Genomic DNA, 20,695 nt, shown 5'->3' with positions numbered 1-20,695 from the left:
AAGTTTTCGAGAGTAATTATTTTTTGCGAACTTATACATATATACGAATATATAATAATTCATTTCCACACAGCTGAATTTATCCATACTGCCTTACTTCTCACAACGTTAAGAACACTGAACGATAGTTGCGAGTTAGATTCATCCATCTGTAATACATTTGTCGCTCAAATCAATACTCTCTTAACATCAACTATCGACGAGTTCTCATTATAAACAAATACAAATTCGATATTGTTAAATTGTTGCATTGACCTGGTTGAACAATACACCAACGAAATTACGTTCAACATCCAGATTACACGACCTTCTTTAAAAAATGTAAAAAATAAGGAGGCGTTGGGTTTTATTTTCATCGTGTAGGTATAAAGATGTTATTGATTCTTGTTCCCTTTATAAAGCCAAAAACTTTATTTGACCATATAAGCACTGATATACCTAAATAACCGATTTATAATGACTTTACCGGTGAGATCAGTGATCACCATATTCCGTATGTTTAAACATTAGGAAGACAATATTCGAACCAACATTCAAGTGGTTACGAAACGAAAAATTTTTTGATAAGAACAAATAGAATTTCAAAATCTTCCTTTAAACTTTCAGCTTTAATTTAATATCCTCAACCATTTAATCATGCACCGCTTTGAAAGGTTAAAATAATAGCACCCTGGATGAATGATCCACTAATCATAACAATGAGAGACCGAAACGATCTGTATCCAGGAATCCGAAGCTTAAGAAATGAATGTATTACAAAAATCTATAACGAATAAAAGTCAAGAGAAATAAATAGGAATTTTTGTTGTTCTGTATATATATGCAACGTTATTATTGTATTATTTTTTATTTCGTTGCTGAAGAATGTACATTTTACATTCAAATAAATACAAATCAATGGCTGTATGATGTCATAGGATCTTAAAAATATAATTGCTTTTAAAAATGTACTTTAATTGACGTAGATACTTGCAAACGTAAATTTGCTTTACTTAATAGACATGCAAAAAAAATATGAATAATGATAAGGAGAAAACTAATACCATCCTTGAATGACTCTTGTAAATTTGTAAGAAAGTGTTTTAATGAGAATATCGCTGTGATAACTAGTATGGTTACTTTAAGAAGTTCGAAAACAAGCAAATATAAGAAACAATGACAATGCTTTCAAATTATCTGTTGTACGCAAAAAGTTTGGCAGCAAAGATCTGTGACAGTCAACTATTAAATATTAGAAAAACGGAATTCTTTTTGCGAAATTTCCTACCTTACCTGAAGTACTTGTGTGTTTGATTTGTACCTTTAAAATTTATTAACACAGGACCTGAATTTAATAATCCTGTGTATAATAAATTTTCGAACTAAATAAATAAAAAAAATTTGTTGGCAAACAATTTCTGATATGGTTTGTACGCTTAGCATAACGTACAGTTTTCGCACAACACAGCACGTCTAATGTACCGATGCAACTTCGATCCCAGGTTCCAGTTGTCTCTTTTCGTATATCTGACATCAAGTGCAGCGTCAGCGAAAGACAAAAAGGTTCATATTGAGGTTGATATTGATGATCAGAAGGACTTTTTTATTTCCTAGGAAGATTTAACGTAGCCGAGCGTGATCAACAATTTCGGTCCGCAAAAAAAACGCACCCAGCTTTGGTCAAGTCCTCAGGGTCAGGCTTGCTAGAATTTTTAAAATGGTGCACTGACAGCGGTCACACAGTCACTACTGAGGAAGCAAGAATTCGTTAGCTAGAGAAATGCTTATTATTTTTGCAGTTTTATTGCAGTGTATGATTTCAAATGCTGAAGACTGCGGTCCTATAGGATATGACGCAAAAGATCTTTTAAGGTATATATATAATCTTAAGAGTAATAAAAACCCTAAACATCAGTAAATCAAATGGCCCAAATAGTATCCCATCAAAACTAGTCAGTCAGGGAAATCCTCTTAATTAAGCTGTATAGCTTAATTTGGAGATCTCCTAAATAAGCTGTATCATACAGCTTAATTAGGTAACATACATCTAAATTAGGAAGTAGAAAAAGTTTTTCCCTGCTTTCTCGAAAAATGTAAATTTTAGCAGAATCACCGCTGCAGCTCTTTTATCGTCAGTATGACCGCTATATTATAAAAGAAGAACAGTATTTCCACCACCCGGGTTCAAAAGATATGGACTATAAACAATGGTTCATTGTTAGCGATAGTCTATTTAAGCTGTACTGCATCCTAGTTAGGATGTCACGTTACGTAATACATCCTAATTAAGCGGATATTTTTAAAACTTCAAATTTAGCGGATCTCCGGGGTGCTACGAGACGTAAATATTGGATTTATTCAGTTGGATAGATGCTAAAACTCAGTTAAATGTGTGTTTTAGATGATCAAAGTTTTGTACATCTTAACTAAGCTGTAAAACGTCTAATTAGACTGTATCATACGTCCTAATTAAGCTGTACAGCTTAATTAAGAGAATTTTCCTGACTGCTAGTGGTCAATGTAGTCAACGAAATCTCACCTGCATTAACTAAAATAATCAACATTTCTTTTCAAACAGGCACTTATCCCGGCCTTCTTAAAACAGTTAAAGTCATTCCTGTTTTTAAAAAAAAGGCTCACCACTAGATGTAAATAATTATAGACCAATATCTTTGCTCTCTAATGTTGATAAAATTTACGAAAAAAATTGTTTACTCCCGTCTCATCTCATTTCTTGATAACCATAAATTAATCACTAATAAACAATATGGCTTCAGGAATAAACTCTCAACTAACCATGTATTAATCAGTCTAATTGAAAACATTAGAAAACAACTTGACTATGGAAATTTTTCTTGTGGATTTTTTATAGAAAAGCCTTTGCAGGCCTTGCCATGAGCAAATAACTCCCAAGCCATTAATTGCTCGCATCAGAGTGTCTACGCAAGCAATTTTGTTTGCCACATTTTTCGCTAAAAAAACGACAGTATAATCAGAATTATTGAATAGTCCTGGTCCTTTTAAATCCACAAGCAAGCCTATTCATAGCCAACCTGACCATCCTAGCTAATTCACCGACTTCCTGACTTAATTAAAAAACTATGTAGACAGAAATCTCTTTTGCCCAGCCTCTTCGTCGTTGGTAACCAGGTCTTACACGAGAAATCCAGCCATGCGGTTCTTAACTAATGCGGAGGCGAACGCCTTAGTTAAGACACATCCGGAGCATGGATGACGCAAGTCTGCAAAGCTGCACTTACAGGCGGAATAGACAATTTATCATGGATTTAATTGTAGATAATTTCTTCATTTGACGAAACAATTGGAAACCATAGCAGGTTTTTAATTTAATGGATTCTTTTCTTTGCGCCACAACTGTTATTCAAACAATTTTAAAAACAAAACCCACATGCGGTGTAATTTTTTTTCTGTATAAATTTTATGTCCTTGCGTGTACCTTTTAAAAAGAGATTTTATTTATTAGTTTTATTTAAACCATGCAGATAAAGTTTTTTTTATAATTTGAAAACAAAGCATATTTTTTCCTATTTGCTTGTGATGACCTGAAAAATAAACAGTAAATTTATGAAAACGACAGTATAATCATGCATACTATTTTGGACATGTAGAAAAGGAAGTTAAAATTGAGAGAGTCTCCATACCAGTAGACGCTCAGTCATCGTGTTTGAGGTTCACGATTAAAAACGTCCCTTACTTTTCTACTTCAAAATGAATGCGCAAGGAATATTAACCTTAATGCCCATATCGCACGTGTTTTATAAAATGGCCAAAGAACTGTTGCACGATGGGTGGAATATAATCACACCAAATATCTTTTCAGTTTCAACTTAAAAGACTAATCAATGCTTGAGAAAAAGCGTTTACACTTATCTCAAAATTTTAATATTTACACGAGCAATATAATGCTCGGTAACGAGCGAGCACTATGCGGGCGCGAGCAATTGCTCGCGACTTATGGCAAGGCCAGTTTTGATACTGTTGACCACAACATACTATTGGGTAAAATGCAACACTATGACATTGGAAGACTAGCAAACTCCTGGTTTAAATCTTACCTTACTAACTGAAGGCATTTTGTTTTATTTCTGGGAATTCTTGCGAACGGATCCGCGTCATAATACTGGTTAAACCAATCATGGGCCAGTATTCAGGTTAAGCAGCCATTATGAAATGGTGTACAAATGCCGTAATCATAATGTTTTTGTGGTGAAACCTTCATAAATACAATACTGATCTTTTTTTAGTCAAATCTTTAATAAGTTTTAGATACTGCCTAATTTTTGTCATTTTGCGACATTTTAACGTCGTTTTACTTGTAAATTCTGTTTCATTAAGGTTGCTACTGTGAAGGTTTGACCGTGAAAAGTCCACTTTGTACCCCATCAGAGATCAACAGAGGAGAACATTCCTGCTGCATAAATAGCTCTTCCGAACTATAAATTTTTCATGGGGTGCCTCTGGGATTGGTCCATGGACCACTACTCTTCTTCTGTATTAATAACCACCCAAACGGAATTTACTATAGTGATGTTTTTCGCTTTGCAGATGACACTATTATGCTTTAGTCCCAATTTAAAAACCATTAAGAACAGAGTAAATATTGATCTAAAACTTACTGGTTAAATGTCTTATCCTTTTCATAATTATCAGGAAAAAAATTAACTATGAAATCAAGTTGAAACTAGGTGGTAAACGTCTCTCACTCTCATCATCAGTCAAATATCTGGGGGTTTACTTAAATAAAAATTTAAGCTGGTTCTATCATTATAACACTTATCTGCCAAATACTCATGTAACTAGAGGATACTCCTACAAACTTCTTTCTATACCATCTATTAGGACTTTAACATATGGTACGGATTCTATTCACTATCAAGCAATAAAAAGCTGGAACTCTCCCCCAAAGCATTTCAATTCTATTGATCTTACCTCACTTAGTCTTTCTAGACTTAATTATTTACCTGTACATCATCATCATCATCATTCTCGGCTTAACGTCCGTTTTCCATGCTAGCATGGGTTGGACGGGGTATATTAATGACCCTCTTCCAATCTGATCTAGACTGTGTTAGATCTAAACTCAACTTCCTCTGTATCAAGTCTGTCCTTATAACCTCCTGCCAAGTCTTTCTCGGTCTGCCTCTGGGCTTTGCCCCAGGAACTATCAAGTCTCTACACTTTCTTACCCAATTATCCTCCTCCATTCTTTCCAAGTGCCTCAGCCAGTTCAATCTTCTTATCTGGATAACATCTTTAATTCTACGGAGACTTAGCCTGCTTCTTAGCTCATCTGAACTCTTTCTGTCTCTCAGACTGGCGTTACACATCCACCTAACCATTCTCATATCATTCCTTTCTAAACGGTCAAGATCTTCTGCCCATGTCTCACTACCGTACAACATAACACTTCTTACACAGGCCTCATACAACCTACCTTTTACCTCAATTGACAGGACTCTGCTAGTCAACAAAGGAAGTAACTCTCTGAACTTTTTCCAAGCAGAACCTATCCTGCAAGTAACACTTCTACCAATACCCCCTTCACTGCCCAACATATCACCTAAGTAACAGAAGTTCTCAACTATCTCTAACGAGCCACTGTTGTACATCATTAAAGCTGGAAATACTTCATTCTCTATAATCTCACCTTTGCAACGCTTGCATACAAACTGTATGTCAGCTCTCAACCTTCCACTAATAATACATTTCTCCAAAAAAAAATCACAACTCTTAAAAATATTTTTTTTGCATATTCCACATAAACAAAAATAGTTTTGAAACTATACCTAAAGGTGGCCTCCTTAGATAAGCTTTTGCTAGTGGTTGGTCTCCTGACTCCTATAGCTTGTATTGTATTATTTTCATTTTGCAACATACAACTTTATATACATTTATACATTTTTATATTATATATATATAGCAGCAAAAAAATACTACTACTACTAAATGCAAGTAAAATAACATCGCCAAAACGAAGGCTTCAGGCATCCCAATAAATCAATCAGCTATGATGTTAGACTTAAACTAAATGTCAAAAACTATGCTTTTTCACTTGTGTTAGGTATCTTGGGGATTATCGACTCTCACTTAAATTGGTCATTTCAAATAAAAACTTAGCTACTACACATTCCAGGAGTAATGGAGCAATTTCCAAAGTCTGTCACTATGTTCCAATAAAGATACTCCTCTCTGTATACTACTCTTTATTTTTTTCTCACGCTTCTTATTCCTCCCAAGTTTGGTGTCTAACCCATAACATCCATACTGATCAAATCTTTAAACTTCAAAAAATAGCGGTCAGACTCATCACCTTTGCTGACTTTAATCAACCCTCCAAACCTTTACTAAAGCAACTTAACCGTCTTGATTTTTTTGATACCACTAAAAACTGTAATGTAAACTCTAGTTCACCAAATCCTGAACAAAACCTCTCCACTTGACATAGACAAACCCCTTTGTTAGAACTTTTTCTTTTGGTACCAATTCTACTTTATATCAATGTATACTAGCCTGGAACTTCTTTCAATCTCTTTTCCCTATCTCTTTTCCCTGCTGGTTGTGTTTGTGATACTGCTGAGTAATCAAGTGAGACAATCAAAGTAAGTCATTATTGTTACTTAACAAATGGTAGCAGAGGAATAATAGCTTCAAGAAAAGATTACAAGGCCCCGCCAACGTTAAGTGAGGACATTTCATATGAAAACTGGAAAAAGGAGATAAAAATTTAGCAAATCTTTACAAATGTTAATAAAAAGAAACAGGCTGCTGCTATTTTTCTTACACTTAAAGGTAAAGCTAGAGATGTAGTTCTTGAAATGAACATTGAGACTCTTAATACAGAGATCTACTAAACAAATGAAATTGCCAGCCAGAATTGCAGATTCTAATATCAATATTGTAACAGATGTTGTAAAAGCAGATTTGCCACTACTTTTTAGTAAAGATGCCATGAAGAAAGCAGGCACAAAGATTGATTTTTCAAAGGACAGGATAGAAGCAAAAGGTGTTTCTCACATCTTCAGGACACTATTGTATCCCTTTAGGCAAAAGAAAATTTGAATTTGATGATATTTCATGTGTGGACCTAATGGACCTAAAAGAGTGAACAAATGGCAATACAAAAACATGGTTCTTTCATTTAATTGATACTTTTACGAAGTATAGTGCTGCTACTGTCATACATAGCAAATGAAAAGAAGTGATTGTCAAGAAGATATTTGAAATCTGGATAGGAACATTTGGCTGTGCAGGAAAGTTCATGGTTGACAATAGAGGGGAGTTCGATAACAGTGAATTCGATAACAGTGAATTCATTGAGTTCTGTGAAAAATTTAACATTACAGGGTTGTAACCACTGCTGCAGAGAGTCCATGAAGAAACGGAATAGTTGAAAGGCATAATGCTATCATTGGAGAGACTGTTCGAAAAATTATGAATGATCAAAACTGTGAGTTAGAAGTGGCTTTAAGTTGGGCAATTAGTGCAAAGAACTCACTTGCGAATTACAATGGCTACAGTCCAAACCAATTACTTTTTGGCAAAAACCCCAATAACCATGCATATTGACAGACAAGACCCTTCTTCACTATCAATATCTAAAATCAAATCACTCTGCAAAAATTGCCTTCTCAATCCTGACTAGCATTCATCGTAACATTCCTAACTAACTTTTTTTGCAATGATTGTACTCTAAACAGATAAAAAACCTAGTTACAGTGTGTATAGTTAATCTTCTTAAAGAAAGCAAACAAAAATTTATATTTATTTATTTATAATGGAAAATTCTAATGATATAAATAAAATATCACCGTGCATATAACAAAACATCACAAGTTGACAAACTCTGTCCCTCCATCTTAACATAAAAGAAACAGAGAAAATCGAACGCAAAAACAGATATACACAAGTCTACATATACCAACCGTCAATCCTCCGTTCAAGGTGCTGCCATGCAAGTGCTATGGTTGACCTAGCTGAAGAGTACCTCGCCTCAACGCTATCGCAACAATTAAGTAGCGTAAACAGAGTCAATCAGGAAAGGGTCTAAAAAAGAAACCTGAATAAGTAGACCAATACACACATACATAAATGTGAGGGGAGTGATAGCAGTACATTTTATTTGAGAAGCACCATACAGGTAATGTTACTATCAAAGAAAAGATTAAAGGTGATGATAAAGCGCACAAGTTCTTTGAGAACCTAGTTAAAGGGACCCATGCGCTGTAGAAATAAAAATAAAAGAGTAAAGATAAAAGAGTTGAGAAATATCATAACAGGCTGATGCTGTAACGATTAGTAAGCATAAAGAAAGTAAAGAATAATTTAAGTCGGAATTTAGAGAGAAGTTACCTCATAATAACAAAAATAATAAAACTATCCGTAATCAAAGGTCACTTCATGCTCATTCAGTCAATGTGGAACAAAAGAATTCAATTTAATTTGCCATAATGCTTCACGACGGCGAAGGCTATCCACACTATGGGCCTGATCTATTATAATGTATTCCCAGTTGTGGATACAATGATGGCCTGGTTGGTTAAAGTGAGCGTGAAAGGACTCTTGAGGTACTGTCTTTTTTGAATTGTAATTCCTGTAGCAAGATTTATGGTTGTTAAAATGGAGACAGAACTTGGTACTTGCACTTCCAACATACTCCTTCTTGCAACCTCGACATTGTACCAAATACTCCATAGTGGAATTACAGTTCAAACTCTTTAGATGTTATAATTTTTATCGCCGCTTTGAAAGCTTTGACAATTCTTAACATAGTTGCAGGCACCGCAACGGCTCCCCTTACACCTCTTACTACCGCTCTCCTCAACTTTATTCTGCTGTAACTTAGCTCTTACAAGAAAATCTTTTAAGCCTTTCCCTTGCTTAAATCCCACAATTGGAGCTTTGGGAAAGGCCTTGCGATGTTCTTTATCTGGTGACAGTAGCAGGGTGTATATTGCGTAAAATAAATTTTAATTTAGAAAGCGCTGGATGATAAGTTATATTAAACGTAATGCTGGGGTTTTTTTGACAGAAGATTTTCTATCCAATTTCTTTGAAACATTTGAACATGTTCTATTTGTCAGTTTTCAATAAAATTTTCAGGATAATGTTTTCTCATGTATATCTTTTAATTTTTACAATAAAATAGGTACCTCAAAAAAATTTGCCAACAGGGTGATTATGCGCCTTTAATAATACCTGGGTCATTCTGGCCAATATCACCAAGGGTCTGGAGTAAGGGTCTTTGAAATTGTTTCAAATTTACACTATTTGATCACTTCTATAAGTTAAGCACATTTGAAAAGTTTCACCTTGATATCTTTTTTCCATCAGTTGTTACGGCTAGCTATAACTGTTTTAGCAAGAGCGGAAAATTCCTGATAAAGAAGGTGAAGAAGATATAGATGTAAGCGAAGGTGATTCTGATGCTGACCCCAAACCTCCTATGCAGCAGGAGCAGCCAACACCAGCTAAAAAGGCAAAGAAAGTCGTCACCAGAAAGAAAAAGGGTCTTCCCTCACAACCTTCTGACGATTGGTTTTTACTGGGGGATGATGATGATGATTATAGAACACAATACTTCCGGTTTATACCAAGTAAAACTCCAGGAGTTCAAGGTAACTTTGAAGAGAAAAACACTCCAATTGACTACTTTTTTGAATTATTTCCTCTTAAAGTCCAAATAAACTTAGTTGATATGATCAATGAATTTGCTGATGCTAAAGTTATAGCTAATAACCCAGCCAAAAAGACTTCTATCTATGGCAAGTGAAAGCCAATTAATCGGTACGAGCTAATCAAATTTCTCGTTGTTGTCATTGCGATGGGATTAGACAAGAAACCGTCAATCAAAGATTACTGGTCAATGAATTCCTCGATGTATACACCATGGTTCCACCATTTATTTGCTAGAGTCAGAGTTGAATCTATAATGCACACAATTGCTCATGTTTCCCCAGCCATGGCACAAACCAAAGCCACAATTGAACCATTTATAAATAAAATTGTCAAAAACTTTCAAACGTCATACTATCCTTATCAAGATGTTTCTATCGACGAAATGGTAATCGAATGGAAAGGACAATCACAATACAAAATGTATAACCCTATGTCACCAGAAAATCTTTTGGTTTATGTTGTGCTACTACTGGCTATGCATACCATATCTTACCAAATTTTGGTGCCAAAACTGACTATGCCGCTATGTCAGAGAAAATTTTTGAATATTTATTACGTCCACTTGGCCCTGGACATCATATATTTGCTGATAGATATTATACTACGAAAGTCCTAGTTGAGTGTCTGACTGCTAAAAACTTTTATTACACAGGGACTGTTCAAGTAAATCGGAAAGGTTTTCCGGAAGACATAAAACAAAACAAAAAGGAAAATAAATTTGCTCGTATGAAGCATAAATTCTGGAGAAGTGAAACATCTGGATTATTGCATGTCATGTTGAAGGACAAGAAGGCTAAGAAACCAGTAGTTGTTGTTTCTTCACACGGAGAGTCTGGAATGACAACAGTAGAGCCAATAAAAACAAACCAATAAAATTGTTGAGAACCTCACCATAATAACTGGTTACAATCGATCCATAAACGAATGTGACAGATTGGATCAGTTTGTATCCTATTAATCAAATCTTCACAGAAAGACAGTAAAATGGTGGGAAAGAATGTTCTTCTGGACATTAGAAGTCGTTCAAGTAAATGCATTCATTTTGCATGCACTATCTCACGAGAAAAAAACTTTGTTGAAATTGTTCAAGCTTCAGATGGTTGACTAGCTTGTTGAGTTTTCGCATGGACTGAAGGGAGATGACCACCATGAACACAAAGTAGGAAGACGTCGAGTATCTAATACAGTACAGTATAGTTTGTAGCACTTCTGCAAACTGTAAAAGAACACGTTTTATCTGTACTGGATGCACAGATAAACCCTACCTCCATCCCAGAGAATGTTTTTCATCCTATCACTCTAGGTAAATGGTATATTATGCTTATATTATTTACGTATTTGATTCCTGTGGGAAAATATTATTGATATTGTGACATAAATAAACAGCTATATACATGTTGTGTAATTTTTTATTTTATCAGCTCAAATTTGAATGTTGAACGGGTGTTGGAAAACTTAATTTTAGAAAAAACTTTTATATAAAATGAATTTATTTTAATGCCTATCACATAATAATACGTTACTACTGCCATTTCTCAAGACAGGCACAAAAAACTTTTTCATATTGTTTTTCTTTGCAAACATCTCCAAATTATCATAAAAAAATCTACAAACATCAAAACAAAAATCTATTCATGGCATATTTCTTTCAATTATGTTTAACTTCAAAAGCTATTTTTCTCTTCTTGTAGACAATTTATTCTTCTTTCTAATGGTGTATTGCATTAATTCTGAAACATAATACTTCTTTAGTTATGGAAATTTTTAATATACCCAATAAAAATTTGATATCGTAAAAAAATTAATTCTGGCCAGAGCGGTTCTTAATTCTGTAGCAAATGAGCTGCATCTTAATTCCATGATCAAAAGATGCCTCACCTGAAAATAATGTTTTCAGTTGAGGCACGGTTTATTTAGCCACAGCCTAGGATTTTGTAATACAAAACGTATTTTATTTATATATATATATAAAAATAAACCGTTGTTGACAGCTTGTTTTTGCTTTAATATTTATAACATGTACTAGAGCTTAGATGAGCTTGTAACAGGTACTGAGGATGAGTTGACTTGTTTTGCTACTTTCCCCACGAAAATGTTGTGGGTTTTTTGTGGGCTAAAAAGTCTGCAAAAGTGTAGAAAACATACAGGAATAGCCACATAGACAGAGTTTTTGTTGTGTACAGTTTAAATCAGCAAACGTTTTTGATTCAGAATTAGCAGCGTTATCATCATGACCATGTGACTAAACACACATAGCTAAACACACCTGATCGAAATTGTAGGATGTGCTTGGCGCTTAGCCTAGTATCTGGACTTAAATTCATGCAACCTTTTCTAAGAGGCTCATGGAGTTTTTTGATATGAGAATGAAATGTGTATGTGACACAAAAAACAAACACAAAGTGATATCAAAAGGCAAGAAGGAGAAACAAGTATGTATGTTATCGGCATTATCAAAAGAACGCTACAATTTCTTGCGTTTGCAATTTTTTGCAGATGCAGTCCTCCATTATACTGTTTTTCATTGGCATTTCCCCATTTCATGACGGCAAAAAAATGTTGACGTGAATTTTTTTATGATACGCCTCAGCAATCCACAATTTCACGTTGGCAAAAACTTTATTTTTAAAGCCATCTTGTTCACATTTATACTACTGTAATTCTATTTAGGGTAAGTAAGTAAAATGCTCAGCAACCACTTTTTATTAATTCTTGCATGCTTTTTTATCTTCTATACAAGGCAATTGAAGGTTTCTATAGATTGCGAAGGAAAAATTTGCCTTGGCAAAATCTTGCTGACATAAACTTGTTTTCTTTCCAAATGACCTTGGCTTTCACCTCTGCATTTGCCATGTGCCAATGTGAATTAGATCACCTCAGATTAGTTACAAGTTCAAAATGTTTCGCTCATGTTACAAAATTATATTACTCAATTTTAAATTTAAGAGAAATTTAAGAGAAAAAGTAACTTCCACGAGAATTATTTACATTTTTCACTTAGTTGTGTTAATTTGCTGCAAGTTTATGCTTAATTTTTTAGACATTATTGATAAACTTTTTTGATAAAATATTCGAATGTAGGTGCTACACCCAAGGTGCTACATTTTTTTTCGTTTACTATGCATAATGGTGTAGTTTCTGGGCAGTTAGATCATTTACCGTAATTATTCTGTATAAAACATGTTGGCCTCTCAAAAATAGATAATGTTTTCTATTGTCTATAAAAGGATATAGATTTAATATTTGCAGCATATAAGGGTTGCAGAAACCACTTCGAAAGCATTAAAAAATCTCTTAACCCTCTTAACCCTATTCGGTCCAGGGGGGGGGCGAATTCCGCCCCTCCCTGACGGTTTTTTTTTAATAACTCCTGATTGCTTTCTTATATGGCTATGATACTTACTGAGTTTCAACATTTATCTATTAGACACCTGCATGCTAAATTTTTAGGTCCCATACCTTTCAGAGGCTTTGATATTGGCCATTACTCGAAACTACCCCTAAAATCTCTATGAAATCCTTATAATGGGGAAAATATAATAACTCCTGTTAGGATTATCCTTATAACTTGAAACTTGCAACACAACTTTGTTTCATCAAGAAGAATCATTTTGAATAATTTTGACACGTGACTAATCCGATTTCCCGATTTTGTCGGATTTTACCCGAAAATCGGAAAAAAACGGATTTTCGGGCAATTTTTGGCAATTTTTTATCCGATCCATGTAAAAACCGGAAGATATGTTAAAAAATTTTTATTTAGCTTTCAGAAACTTCAAACAGAATCTAAAAATTCGCTCTAGAACAAAAGTAATAATATTTTAAGCAGATAGTGGCATTTTTAACAATTTTCAAGCTTCTGATGACGTCATAGAAAATGTGCTGACGCAAGCAAAAAGTTATTGCCGCCATTTTGTTCCTTTTATGACGTACTATAAGTGTGCCAAGTTTGATTCAATTTGAACAATCCTATGAAAAGTTATTGAGGGGGGGCGGAACCGCCCCCCCCCCCCCCCCCCCCCCCCCCCCCGGTCATAGTATGTTCTAAAAACCCCGGACCGGATAGGGTTAAAACGGTGCTGTTTTACTCGTGCCAGACGTCTTGTTTTTTTTACCACTCTGTAACTTAGGATTTGGTTTGATTAACACAGAGGAGGTTTTTTAAAAACTTATAACAACCATTGTTTATATTTTACCACTGTATATTTCTTTTTGACAACAATGTATAACAATGTATATATTCCTTTTAGTCCCAGCTATTGGTATTTCGACCTTCCGCCAAAAGACTGCCCACCTATTCCTGAACCAGATTTAATCTTTCTTAACTCAACAGACGCAAATAATTCAACGTGTCGCATATACTTTAATTTATGTCAGTCGATGTATTTTCAGTGTGCTGGTTCGGTGTGTGTCAACTATCTGAACACTGAAGATTATATAAACTTTCTAGGTGAAACAGTATCACATCCATTTCATGAAAGTAAGTGTTGGTTTTTTTAGTGTTCACTATTTATTTTCTTTATGTATGCTACATATGCTACATAAAGCTCCACCAGGTTTTCTTAATACTAAACGTATCAAGGTCGTTGGATGCGGCCCAGTGTTGATATTTATTTGATGTGTGTTTGTAATGGCAATGTATGCAAATATAAAATCTGTAATACTGTTTCTTGAAATCTGTAACGTCTTAAAACCTTCTCAGACATGAAAGAAAAATTTGTGCTTTCATCGTTGTTGTTTTTTTGTGAAGTATGGATAATGTAAATGGCATCAGTATTCTATTTATTTATTTAAGAATACTGAATGAGAATGTGAGGTATAAATAACGTTAAATTTTTTCACTTTAGATCATGATGCGAAGGGTTTTAGAGCACAGTACCCTGGGCAATATTTACAATGCAAAAATGGTAGAAAGAAAGTAACAACCACTTTTGTTTTCACGTGTGACAAAAGTAAGGTCTGGAAGCGAAATGTCAGGAAGCAGCATGGTGGCTCTGAGGCTCCCAAGCCAGATTTAGTGCTGTTTAACAACAATACTTGTGAAGTGGGTTGTGTCTGTAATTGTCAAATGTCTAATGATTTTCTTACGCTTTCTGTCCTGTAACCGAACAACGATCCCCATAGTTGTATTTATATAAATCTTTCTGTCTTATCTTAGTACACAGTGAGTTTCAACTACTCTGGTGCATGTTTGAAACTATCGCCAGACGATTCACGAACAAAAAATATCAGCACTGGTTCTTTTATACTCATCCTGTAAGTTTTTCACTGACTGTTTATTTTTTGTCAAAAGTTTTTAGATGATCAAGCGCTTTCTTAATGTTGTGTGTGTGTGTATTTTCAGATTTTTTCCTGCGGTTGTATTGTATTTCTTGCTGGGAATTCTCATCAATCGTGTGCGTGGTCACACAGGAAAAGATATGATTCCACAGAGAGAATTTTGGAGTGATCTACCAGAGTTAATCATGGTAAGTGTGTCCACATTAACGTTCTTATTTCGAAGCAATACGCGATTCTTATAAAATGCAATGGTATCCTAATTCAAAAACTGCGTTTTTTTTGTCATTATATATTCGATTGATTTGTTTTTCACCAGTCGTTTCTATTCCGAGGAATGATTTTGATCAAAATGCATGAAAACTGAGTTTTAACCCTATTCACGTACTACCCCTGTATATTCTGAACCACTACTTCAGAGATACTCTACATATATCAAACCCATCACAAACTAACAAAAATGGCAGCCTCATTTTTATGTCTGACCACGTGGCAATGGTGACATCAGCAAAAATACGAAAAATGGCAATAAATTTATTGTGTCAATGCGCCCTTTTTAGGGAGGTGTTTAGTGTCCAAATTGTGTCAATTAACTTCTAAAGATAATGGATATTCAGATTTTATGACTTTTAAGTTGTTTCCAGGCTTCTTGTTACCATTATGGGGCGCAAAAATGAACAAATTTCTATTTGAGTTTATTAAGGTCACCTCAAAGAAGAATGAAAAAATAATATGTATGTATCACAATATGTATACCCACACATACCCACTTTATGTTTCTAAATATTTAGAGCTTAGAAATATCGAAAAAAAGCAGAAATAAAAATGGCGGTATTTTACGCTATGGGGTATTTTACGCCCTTGTAACTTAATATTGACCTCGGGCGTAAAAGGGCACAAGAGCAAAATAAAAAAAAAATATATTATATATATATTATATAAGCGGTATTTAGTGGTTAAGTAATCAGAATCGTGTTCATTGTAATCAAAATAAAAGGCATGTTAAGTTATTTTCTTTTATCATAAAGTGCGTTCGGTTACGTGCTGGTGGCGCAATTGTGATTTTTTTCTGACTGAAAATCAGTAAATTTGAAACATATCAATTTTGATCTAAGGATAACTAATACGAACAGTAAACAATGTTTGCCCTAACAAGCACTTTGGCGAAAAATAATATCTTCAATAATGGCGAAAAGTAATTCAAAAAGTCTTGTCTATGTTCAATATTAAATTTCCAAAATGAATAAGGTCTTGGAAGAAAAAAGTTTGGATTGTTTAGACTTTATATTTCACAGAAACTGATCGGTATCTGCAAATTTCTTGACTGTCTCGTGCGTTTTCCGATGACATCGTTATTATGGTGACATCGCTACAGGAACATGACACGGACTGTCGTTTTATTTTTTATTGTAGGACGGATTTGCATTTACTATGGCAACAGTCACGTGTCATTCGGAAGATCGCAGTAAAAACGAATATACTTCTGTGGATTGAAAGAGTGAGCTCTAGTGACGTCATCGTTCAACATTGTGTGGTCAGTGAAAGTTGTATGAAGGAACATGTGAATTTACAACTAACATTTCATGCTGAGATGGTTTCTTTTGTTTTTAGTTGTTGTTTTATAAAATTATTTTTTATACACTTCTTGAGGCTAGCAGCAACTCGCAGCGATTCGCAAAACATTTCTATTTTGTTTGTAAAAATACTATTTTAATATAATCCATTTGACATCTTGCTTCGTATTTGATTTGTGGAAGAGAAATTATTTTCGAAGAAATTATATAACGACGTTTTTGTATTTTTTTTTTTAATGTCGAATTAACCTTTAGTTTTCAGTTTTAGAATTTTTTAGGTTGTTTTTACTATTTTTTATAAAGTTTGGTGACTTTAATGTCCGAAATTTTTAATGATCCGCGAAATTCGTTGAAATTGTTTAAAATTTATTCCCTGATAATGAAAAATTTCGAGTTTTTTTTAAATTTGCTAAATAAAGTAGTCGTATAAAACATACAGAACCACTCGCTAGAAAACATGCGCAATAAAATTAAGTTACACGCATGATTTCAGTTTTCATGATCTCACGTATTTAGTTACCAATCCTTTTGATCTTAGTCGCCTAACTTTCCTATCGGATTAAACATTCCTGGTAAGGAAGTGTAATTTGGTCGATCACACTCCAGGACTGCGGCGAGAAGACTTCAATGAAGCGAATAATTATGAAAAAAATATGAAGCCTCGAAATGGGAAATGGTGACGAGACAAGTAGGTTTTGGTAACATTGAGAAACATCCGAAATAAAGTTTTTAAAATCAGTTGTTTAGTAGTTTACCCTCGGACTTTGGTTTTTCATGCTTATTGTGGCTGCAACAATCTTCCAGTAAAATGGCAACTGCTTCATCATCCCAAGTAATCGAAAATATTCACGAGCAACTTATATGCGCTATATGTTTGGATAGGTTCACGGAACCGAAGTTTTTAGCATGTCTGCATACGTTCTGCTGTCAATGCTTACACAAGATTACCAATCAACAACCACGTGATAACGTCACGTGTCCGACATGTCGTGAAGAAACTAAGATTCCCGAGGACGGCTTGGATAAGTTGAAAACAAACTTCTTTGTTAACAGTATGCTAGATCTTGTCCAACTAAAAATTGAAGAAATTAAAAAAGAGAAAAAGAAAGGAGAGAAGTGTGAACAGTGTCAAGAACATGATAACGCCATATCAAGGTTTGTTCAATATCTCCTTTGATGCGACGCGACTTTAAGCAATAGCTCTTTTGAACGTGTTGCGCAAAAATACTCTCTGCAAACTCACCCACATGTCTTGTTTTTAAACAGAACATTTAAAATTTAGGTGAGGTTGGATGCGTTTGGTGCTTACATTTTTTTCAGCCTTGTGCATGGAAAAACTAGGCTGATAACTTTCTTTATGTTTCTAATTTTTTGCGAAATCTCAGCCTGAATGTTCTTATAAACTTTTGTTAACTAGTATAAATAAAAGTGCGTTTGTGAATTATTGTTGGGTAGAATCTTGGGAATTTAGACCTCTTGCAAAAAAATAATTATTTGAGGAAAATTTATTTAAAAATAATTTTCTAAGAAAACAGTTTCTGCTAAGAGTACTGATGAGCCGTGAGACGTGGATACATCTCATCAGTAAGAAACAGATGCAGTCTGTTATTTTATTTGCGCTTTTTTCAGTTTGCGTAAAGTGTTAACATTATACCATTTTTTAGATGCATAGAGTGTGACTTAGTGTTATGTGGAAGCTGCATAGCTGATCACAAACGAGGACGCACTACCCTTGACCATCGCATCATATCAATGGAAGAAGAAGAATACAGCGATCGACAATCCCTCGATAAATACACGCTCACATTTTGTCGATATCACACCCGTAACGTGATTAAGTATTTCTGCAACACATGCGACGAAGCAGTGTGTCGCGTCTGTACGATATTAGAACATCGCGAACATCAGTTTGTCTACCCCAAAGAGGCTATGCCACAACAGAAACCTATAATAGAAGAACTTCTGGTGCAAACAAAGAAACACATTCCTGTTCTTAAATCGACTATTCGAAATATAACATCTATGCAGGGAACATTAAAAGACTGTCGCGCATCGATAGTCAGTGAAATTAACGCCAAAACACAAGCACGTATAGACGCGTTATTACTGTCAAAAGATAAACTTATTGGCGATTTAGATCGCGTATATACAGCTAAGCAAAAGACACTCAGTTTACAATCGGATGGCGTTGAATTAGAATTAGGGAAGATAACTGGCTGCTGTAGTTTTGCAGATAATGTCTTAAAGTTTGGAAACGAGGTTGAAATTTTACAAATCAAATCGAGGCTACAAGAACTAAATAAACTTTCTATTAAATTGGACCCAGAAGAAGATGATTCTATTCAATACATTGCAGACGTTGACCCTGCACTCAACACTATTGATTGTCTAGGTAAAATCTCTTCAAGTCAAACATTTGCGTCGCTTTCTTACGCTGAAGGTGACGGCTTAGAAACACCCAGGGTTGGAATCGAAACAAGCATAGTGGTACACGCTCAAAACAGACATGGGAAAAAATGCACAGGTAGTGATCGCGTCGAAGCGACTTTGGTTCTCCCAGATGAAACCAGAAAAGTGATGACGGCGGAAGATAACGGTAAGATTACACGTCAAACGCGTCGAACTCCCGACAGAATACTGGCGACAAAACTGAGAGCTAAACCTAAACCCCCACGTGACTCTAAAATTGTGAAAAGAGTAGGATTTAAATGAGCATGTTTATATGATGGCGTTGTAAGTCCCTCTTTCGGACTAAACAACGCAACTCTTTTTTTTAAAGTGAGTTCAACCAAGGATAGTCGTGCTTTTTATTCCGAAATAGGGACAGTTTTGGCTGTAAGTTTAATTTAAAAAATAGAAAGATAAAAATTATATGCAAGATTTTTTCAAACAAAAAACAGACACAAGTAAAACAATTCAAACACGCCTTTAAAAGTATGTCTTTTAGCCAATCACAGCGACGCTTCCTTGGTTGAACTCACCATAGACCACGTGCAAATTAAATCGAATATCATCTATTTTAGACGACGGTACATACACCATAAGTTTTGTACCTGATGTCAGCGGAAAACACTTGCTTCAAATCACAATGCAAGAAAAGCCGATACGTGGTAGCCCGTTCAAAATCGTCGTCATAAATAGGCGAGAGTACAACGAAGTCGGTACAAGCTTGTTCAAGTTTGGACAATATGGTTCGAAACGTCGAGAATTCAAGTCTCCGTTTGGTGTGGCAAGCGACTTGGAAGGATTTATTTACGTTGCTGATAGTTACAACCATCGAGTGCAAACTTTCGGACCGAGAGGAGAGTTTGTTCACATGTTTGGTTCCCATGGAGACAGAAAAGGGGAGTTTAACTGTCCGACAGACGTTGCTGTGTCGCCAAATAATAGACTCGTTGTTTGCGACAACGGAAATAATCGCGTCCAGGTTTTTGGTAGAAATGGAAATTTTATAGCGAAGTTTGGAAGAGAAGGAGCGAAGAACGGTCATTTTAAATCACCATGGGGCATAACAGTTTCTACTATTTCTCGGGAAATAATTGTCGCAGACACAGACAACCATCGAATCCAAATCTTCACCGCTGAAGGTAAGTTTGTCATGAAGTTTGGATCGCACGGTGACCGAGCTGGTCAGTTCAATTCTCCTTGCTACGTTGCTGTGAATCCAGAGAACGAACATGTCTTGGTGTCTGACTCTAAAAATCATCGGATACAAATCTTTGATCGGAGAGGGAAGTTTATCCAGTTGTTTGGAGTACAAGGTCAACAAGACGGGCAGTTCAACCACCCTCGTGGACTCTCTATGGATATCGCCAACAATGTTATTGTTTCAGACATGGGAAACCATCGACTACAAATACTGACGTACAGTGGCAAGATGGTCAAATGTATTGGTTCGGAAGGGAATGGTGACGGACAGTTGTCTTTTCCAGAGAGTGTGGCAGTTACACCAAATGGTTACATCATAGTGTCAGATTTGAGCAATAATCGCATTCAAGTGTTTTAAAATTATCCAGCTTGAGAAATTGTAAATAGATGATTTAGTTTTAAATATATTTTCATATCATATATGTCTAGTTTGTTTGATTTATGATGTCGAGTTTCAAATTAGATTTTTCGACGAACAAAACATTCAAAATAAGAATCGTGGAGGAAAAAACATCCTTTTT

General features: G+C 35.0%; 2 protein-coding genes across 2 annotated transcripts; both read left to right on the top strand.

Annotated features, from left to right (window-relative positions):
• The first annotated feature begins 1,677 nt into the window (after nucleotides 1–1,677).
• Nucleotides 1,678–17,369, top strand: LOC130649961 (uncharacterized). Its single transcript, XM_057456023.1, has 6 exons — nucleotides 1,678–1,851; nucleotides 13,926–14,155; nucleotides 14,523–14,719; nucleotides 14,834–14,931; nucleotides 15,020–15,143; nucleotides 16,366–17,369. The coding sequence occupies exons 1-6, from the start codon at nucleotides 1,760–1,762 to the stop codon at nucleotides 16,444–16,446; spliced, it is 822 nt and encodes a 273-aa protein (XP_057312006.1). The 5' UTR covers nucleotides 1,678–1,759; the 3' UTR covers nucleotides 16,447–17,369.
• On the top strand, nucleotides 17,325–20,596 carry LOC130649876 (E3 ubiquitin-protein ligase TRIM71-like). The gene is made up of 3 exons (XM_057456016.1): nucleotides 17,325–17,681; nucleotides 18,191–19,122; nucleotides 19,550–20,596. The coding sequence occupies exons 1-3, from the start codon at nucleotides 17,335–17,337 to the stop codon at nucleotides 20,530–20,532; spliced, it is 2,262 nt and encodes a 753-aa protein (XP_057311999.1). The 5' UTR covers nucleotides 17,325–17,334; the 3' UTR covers nucleotides 20,533–20,596.
• Nucleotides 20,597–20,695: the final 99 nt, after the last annotated feature.

This window comes from Hydractinia symbiolongicarpus, chromosome 1 (assembly GCF_029227915.1).
Source record: "Hydractinia symbiolongicarpus strain clone_291-10 chromosome 1, HSymV2.1, whole genome shotgun sequence".
Lineage (NCBI taxonomy): Eukaryota > Metazoa > Cnidaria > Hydrozoa > Anthoathecata > Hydractiniidae > Hydractinia > Hydractinia symbiolongicarpus.
This window is presented reverse-complemented; position numbering and strand designations above follow the sequence as displayed.